Source organism: Salmo salar, chromosome 02, assembly GCF_965601325.2.
Source record: "Salmo salar chromosome 02, fSalSal1, whole genome shotgun sequence".
Classification (NCBI taxonomy): Eukaryota; Metazoa; Chordata; class Actinopteri; order Salmoniformes; family Salmonidae; genus Salmo; species Salmo salar.
The window spans coordinates 84,472,303-84,479,261 of record NC_138292.1 but is presented as its reverse complement, the minus strand read 5'-3'; the positions used below and the strand labels follow the sequence as shown (position 1 = coordinate 84,479,261).

Genomic DNA, 6,959 nt, shown 5'->3' with positions numbered 1-6,959 from the left:
AGTAGAGTTGAAAATGTGATGGAAACCCATTTAAGTTGTATTTTTCATTCTGTACGTGGGAATTTAAAAGCAAAAAAATGTGTATACTGTTTTATGCAGAATGTAAAAGCAAAATTATTTATTTTTTTGTCACGCAAAGCCTATTATCTGCAATAAGTCTGTTTGATAGAAACACTGACATACTTTAACAGCAGGTGGAAATTTAGCTACTAAGGTGGATATTGATCCAACACCTGCCGCTTATTCAAACCAGCCCACTGGGCACAGACGTCAGTTCAACATCTAGATTCTATTTACATTTCTTTGAGTCTTCAACTAAAGTGAATTCCACATGAAATCAACACAAAATGTCACCTGTCATTGGATTTAGGTTGCCAGTTGGGTGAAAAATAAATACAAATTCCTGATGTTGATGGCTTTTTACAAATCGAATCAGTTTTCCACATCTAACATTCACATGGAAATGTTGAAATGTGTAAATAATGTTTATTTTACCAGTCGGAGGCTTGTAAATGCCCCCAGAAAAGTGGAAATAGGAAGTCTTCATTGAGACAATGATAAACAGCAATCTGTGGGCGAGTTGTGGCGGATATAATACAATAAGGATCTGCTGGAGTCCAAGTCAAACCAAGATTCTTTATTTCTGAGCTCAGAGAGAATAACAGAGTTACAGAGTGTAGTGTAGACCGTCTGAATTCCTGAAGCATTGGGTGATGAGCACATATCTTTATAGATTCCTGTTCCTGGGAGGGACTTTATTTATACAAGGACGCAGGTGCAAATTGGTTTGCAACACAGGATGATACTCCCAAGAACAGGAGATTATAATAGGACAGTTTCACAAGGTTAGTCACATACTCAGTTATGTGGACACATACAATTAAGACTTACCATTACAGAGTCTGCGAACATTTTTAATTTCATTAAATCATCAGTGGGCCAACAATGACACACCCAGATAAACACAGAGTTTAAAAAAGGACCATTTAAACACATGGAATCTGATCTACTCTATATTCAAACTGACATACTCCATATTCAATTCATGCTTTCTAATAAAAACATACAAATATATGTTTGAGCATACTTTGTACCATTTAATTTCATACGGTATAAACAATAAACACATTCTCAGTCAACAATATAAGACAATGGGAGCACTGTGAAACATAAATTTACACACTAGGAGAAGTAATTAAGTCAATGTGAAGTGAAATATCAATATACACACTAGAAGTAATTATTCTCTCCTGTGTGGATTCTCACATGACGTTTAAGTGACTGTGATGAGTAATATGTCTTCACACAGTCTGAGCACTTGTAAGGCTTCTCCCCTGTGTGCAGTCTCACATGTTCTTTCAGATTTCCTAAATGGGTAAAACGCTTTGCACACTGGGAGCAATGGAAAGGCTTCTCCCCTGTGTGTATTCGCTCATGAGCTTTCAGATTTCTTAAGTGGCTAAAACTCTTTCCACAATGGGAGCAATGGAAAGGCTTCTCCCCTATGTGTATTAGCTCATGAGCTTTCAGGGTTCCTGCCTGGCTAAAACACTTTCCACACTGGGAGCAATAGAAAGGCTTCTCACCTGTGTGTGTTCGCTCATGAGCTTTCAGGATTCCTGACTGGCTAAAACTCTCACCACACTGGGCGCAATGGTATGGCTTCTCCCCTGTGTGTATTCGCTCATGAGTTTTGAGGGTGTCTAACCGCATAAAATTCTTTCCACACTGGGAGCAATGGAAAGGCTTCTCCCCTGTGTGTATTCGCTCATGAGCTTTCAGCTTTCCTGCCTGGCTAAAACGCTTTCCACACTGGGAGCAATGGTGTGGCTTCGCTCCTGTGTGTATCCTCCCATGTCTTTTCATGTTAACTAACTGGCTAAAACTCTTTCCACACTGGGTGCAATGGAAAGGCTTCTCCCCTGTGTGTGTTCGCTCATGAGATTTCAGATTTCTTAAGTGGCTAAAACTCTTTCCACATTGGAAGCAATGGAAAGGCTTCTCCCCTGTGTGTATTCGCTCATGAGTTTTCAGGTTTCCTACCTGGCTAAAACTCTTTCCACACTGGGAGCAATGGAAAGGCTTCTCCCCTGTGTGTGTTCGCTCGTGAGATTTCAGGGTGTCTAACCGTTTAAAACTCTTTCCACAGTGGGCGCAATGGTATGGCGTCTCCCCTGTGTACATTTGCTCATTAGCTTTCAGGTTTCCTAACTTGATGAAACTCTTTCCAATCTGGGAGCAGAGGTGTCGTCTTGCTGGCTTGGACGTCTCTGGCTCTGGTCCCTCTGAGTTTGTTTTTTCTCCTGCCAAAGAGTGTTTATTTAAAGAGAGACCTGATTGAAACGTCCACATGAGAAAAAGCCTTGCTATGAGGTTTAATCCAAATCAGTAATAACCAGAGGCAAGTTCTCAAACATTTCAAAATTTAAATCAAATGTTGTTATTCTGTCTCTCACTGTTCAAATAAACCTACCATTAAAATTATAGACTGATCCTTTCTTTGTCAGTTGGCAAACGTACAAAATCAGCAGGGGATCAAATATATACAGTGAGGGAAAAAAGTATTTGATCCCCTGTTGATTTTGTACGTTTGCCCACTTACAAAGAAATTATCAGTCTATAATTTTAATGGTAGGTTTATTTGAACAGTGAGACACAGAATAACAACAAAAATATCCAGAAAAACGCATGTCAAAAATGTTATGTTATAAATTGATTTGCATTTTAATGAGGGAAATAAGTATTTGACCTCCTCTCAATCAGAAAGATTTCTGGCTCCCGGGTGTCATTTATACAAGCAACGAGCTGAGATTAGGAGCACACTCTTAAAGGAAGTGCTCCTAACAGCAGCTTGTTACCTGTAAAAAAGACACCTGTCCACAGAAGCAATCAATCAATCAGATTCCAAACTCTCCACCATGGCCAAGACCAAAGAGCTCTCCAAGGATATCAGGGACAAGATTGTAGACCTACACAAGGCTGGAATGGGCTACAAGACCATCGCCAAGCAGCTTGGTGAGAAGGTGACAACATTTGGTGCGATTATTCACAAATGGAAGAAACACAAAAGAACTGTTAATATCCCTCGGCCTGGGGCTCCATGCAAATCTCACCTCGTGGGGTTGCAATGATCATGAGAACGGTGAGGAATCAGCCCAGAACTACAAGGGAGGATCTTGTCAATGATCTCAAGGCAGCTGGGACCATAGTCACCAAGAAAACAATTGGTAATACACTACGCTCGCAAGGTCCCCCTGCTCAAGAATACATATACATGCCCGTCTGAAGTTTTCCGATGAACATCTGAATGATTCAGAGGACAACTGGTGAAAGTGTTGTGGTCAGATGAGACCAAAATGGAGCTCTTTGGCATCAACTCAACTCGCCGTGTTTGGAGGAGGAGGAATGCTGCCTATGACCCCAAGAACACCATCTCCACCGTCAAACATGGAGGTGGAAACATGCTTTGGGGGTGTTTTTCTGCTAAGGGGACAGGACAACTTCACCGCATCAAAGGGACGATGGACGGGGCCATGTACCGTCAAATCTGGGGTGAGAACATCCTTCCCTCAGCCAGGGCACTGAAAATGGGTCTTGGATGGGTATTCCAGCATGACAATGACCCAAAACACACAGCCAAGGCAACAAAGGAATGGCTCAAGAAGAAGCACATTAAGGTCCTGGAGTGGCCTAGCCAGTCTCCAGACCTTAATCCCATAGAAAATCTGTGGAGGGAGCTGAAGGTTCGAGTTGTCAAACGTCAGCCTCGAAACCTTAATGACTTGGAGAAGATCTGCAAAGAGGAGTGGGACAAAATCCCTCCTGAGATGTGTGCAAACCTGGTGGCCAACTACAAGAAACGTCTGACCTCTGTGATTGCCAACAAGGGTTTTGCCACCAAGTACTAAGTCATGTTTTGCAGAGGGGTCAAATACTTATTTCCCTCATTAAAATGCAAATCATTTTATAACATTTTTGACATGCGTTTTTCTGGATTTTTTTGTTGTTATTCTGTCTCTCACTGTTCAAATAAACCTACCATTAAAATTATAGACTGATCATTTCTTTGTCAGTGGGCAAATGTACAAAATCAGCAGGGGATCAAATACTTTTTTCCCTCACTGATATATATATATAACCTTAATAGCTGTACGATACAGAATGTGACTTTTTCAAATACGCACTAAAGCTTATTTCTCTCCAATTTTGTGCACAAATTTGTTTACATCCCATTGCCAAGATATTCCATCCACCTGACAGGTGTGGCATATCAAGAAGCTGATTAAGCAGCATGGTCATTAAACAGGTGCACCTTGTGCTTCGGACAATAAACCAGCATGGTTACCACAATATTCTGCAGCGATACGCCATCGCATCTGGTTTGCGCTTAGTGGGACTATCATTTGTTTTTCAACAGGACAATGACCCAACACACCTCCAGCTGTGTAAGGGCTATTTGACTAAGAAGGAGAGTGATGGAGTGCTGCATCAGATGACCTGGCCTCCACAATGACCCGACCTCAACCCAATAGAGATGGTTTGGAATGAGTTGGACCGCAGAGTGAAGGAAAAGCAGCCAACAAGTGCTCAGCATATGTGGGAACTCCTTCAAGACTGTTGGAAAAGCATTCCAGGTGAAGCTAGTTGAGAGAATGCCAAGAGTGTGCAAAGCTGTATTTGTGAAATTGTTAGGTTATAATACTTGTTAGATATTACTGCATGGTCGGAACTAGAAGCACAAGCATTTCGCTACACTTGCATTAACACCTGCTAACCATGTGTATGTGACAAATACATTTGATTTGATTTGATTAGTTGGGGACAGCCCTACTGGTAACAGATACCGGTGGGAAGATCTATTTGATTTGTTCAAACCACAGCACTTACTTTGTGTCAAATCCGATCCTTTCTTCTCTTCTCCTCCTCCCACAGTTCCACTCAGCCCCGTTGTTTTCCTGCAGTCCACCAGCAGCACAGACAACCTCTTCATAGCCAGCAGTAAGGTGCTATCGGGAGAGGCACGACACAGGGACACCAGGAGGGAGGGAGGGCTAACGTTGTCCTGGTAACCATAAAGAGGGGACACAGACACATATCATTATGGATGCTGATGTCACTGTTGTCATAAAGTGCTTTACAGAAACCCAGCCCAGACCCCGATTGAGCAAGCTGTATGCTAGACCACACCAAGCTGTACCATCTGGTGTTCTGATCTGGAGAGACTCTTCTCTGCCTCGTCAGCATCAGGATGTTGTTGAGGCTCCCCAGAGGATCCACAATAGTCATGTCTCTCTCCTGTGTGAATGACAAGATCAAACAGATAGTAAACTTATGACCATCTATTGCAATCATAGGGTCTTACAAGAGGCATGAATATGTCTAAAAAGGGCCTAAAATGCCCACTTTCATTATGCTTTTTAAATATTGTTTGTGATGCAAATGAAAAAGGGTCCTTCCATGAAATGGGTTCCTTTTGCATCCCTTCGATATTTTAAGTAGAAATGATGCACCAGTATTTAATTTTAAAATCCTGTTATATTAGATGAGGTGCACTTTAATATAGACCACGTGGTGAATTCAATACATCGAATTTAAAAGTCCCAGAAATATATGTACCAATGGCAGATTGGCCCTTAAACAATTCCTACAGTACTGAACAACATATTCAAGTGCAGAACTTCAGTAGAATTCCCCTTAAATCCCCACATTAGTTCAGGTGTTTGTAATTTGTGTAACGTTGCAACAGGAATCTGTTCCAAAAACTTCGTAAATAACAAGGTTGCCAACAAACAACGCATACCAAGTTGTTTAGCGGCAGAATAAGATACCGGGTAGGGAGTGGGCTATTTCAATACGTTTTTCACTCACCACGTTAATCCACTCTGATAGCCTATGGACAAACATTAAGAATAAACTACGTGGTGAGTTGATACCTATTCGGCAGCTAGTTAGCTCAGTGAATTGATCATGCTACTTTGTATGCGGCGTTTGTTGGCAACCTTGTACTTTACGAAGATTTTGGAACAGATTGCTGTTGGGACGTTCCACAAATTATACCAACCCCATTAGTTTAACAACAACATAGTTTGTGCCCCCGTTTTTAAGACAGTACTCACTGGTGGTAATCGGAACTTCCGTCTCCTCTTTTATTGAGATAGCCTCCTCTTCCTCTTTTACACCAAAAGGTTCTTCCTCTTCTTTCACTTCTTCCTCCTTTTTGATTCTGACAGCTTCTACCTCCTCCTCTTCCACTCTGACAAACTCTTTCCCATCTTCCTCTTTCACTGTAATATCATCCTCTTCTTCTTTCAATGTGATAGCCTCCTCTTTCTCCTTTTTCATTCTTCAAGCTTCTTCCTCTCCTTTCACCAGAGCTTCTTCCTCCGTCTTGTTTACTGAGCTCATGCTCCGGGTGATTAGCCTAGTGCAGTATCAAGTTAACACATTTGCTAATTTAACAAGCAAATTACGTTTAAATGAACTAGTAGATAGGTAAACAGAATTATGTTTAGAACACTAAGAGTAATATACACAAGATTGGTCTAAAGAGCTTCAATATTTCAGTTTTATGTTCGATAGCAAACCACCGCTTTGGTTGACTCTGTAGCCTTTTGTCTGTTGAAGAAGCCACCCGTCTCGTCCACTAGATTACACGTCACGCAAGAAGCATCACCTGAAATACTCACATCGCCATCTGCTGGCTGGAGTGGGTAACGCAGATTGGAGAAAAATCCCCATTACAATGTTTATTCTGGCAAGCAATGTCATAAGAAGTCTACCTGTGTAGAGCACATGCCCCTTTACCCTTCCTGTCTGTAAAGTATTCTTTTGGGTGGTGGTATGATTTGTATTCATTTTTTCTCATAGTTATTCTGAACCCACTGCCTGCAAATTGTCGTTAAATTCGCCTTAGTAATTTGTATTTTCCTTAACTTTCTGAAGAGGAAACAGCCCAGAAA

General features: G+C 41.5%; 1 protein-coding gene across 1 annotated transcript; it reads right to left on the bottom strand.

Moving 5' to 3' along the window:
* Positions 1-622: 622 nt before the first annotated feature.
* Positions 623-6,631, bottom strand: LOC106608466 (uncharacterized). Its single transcript, XM_014206396.1, has 4 exons — positions 6,117-6,631; positions 5,198-5,295; positions 4,888-5,062; positions 623-2,303 (listed from the first exon to the last, which is right to left on the bottom strand). Exons 1-4 carry the CDS (start codon positions 6,340-6,342, stop codon positions 1,231-1,233), a joined length of 1,572 nt encoding a protein of 523 aa, XP_014061871.1. The 5' UTR covers positions 6,343-6,631; the 3' UTR covers positions 623-1,230.
* Positions 6,632-6,959: the final 328 nt, after the last annotated feature.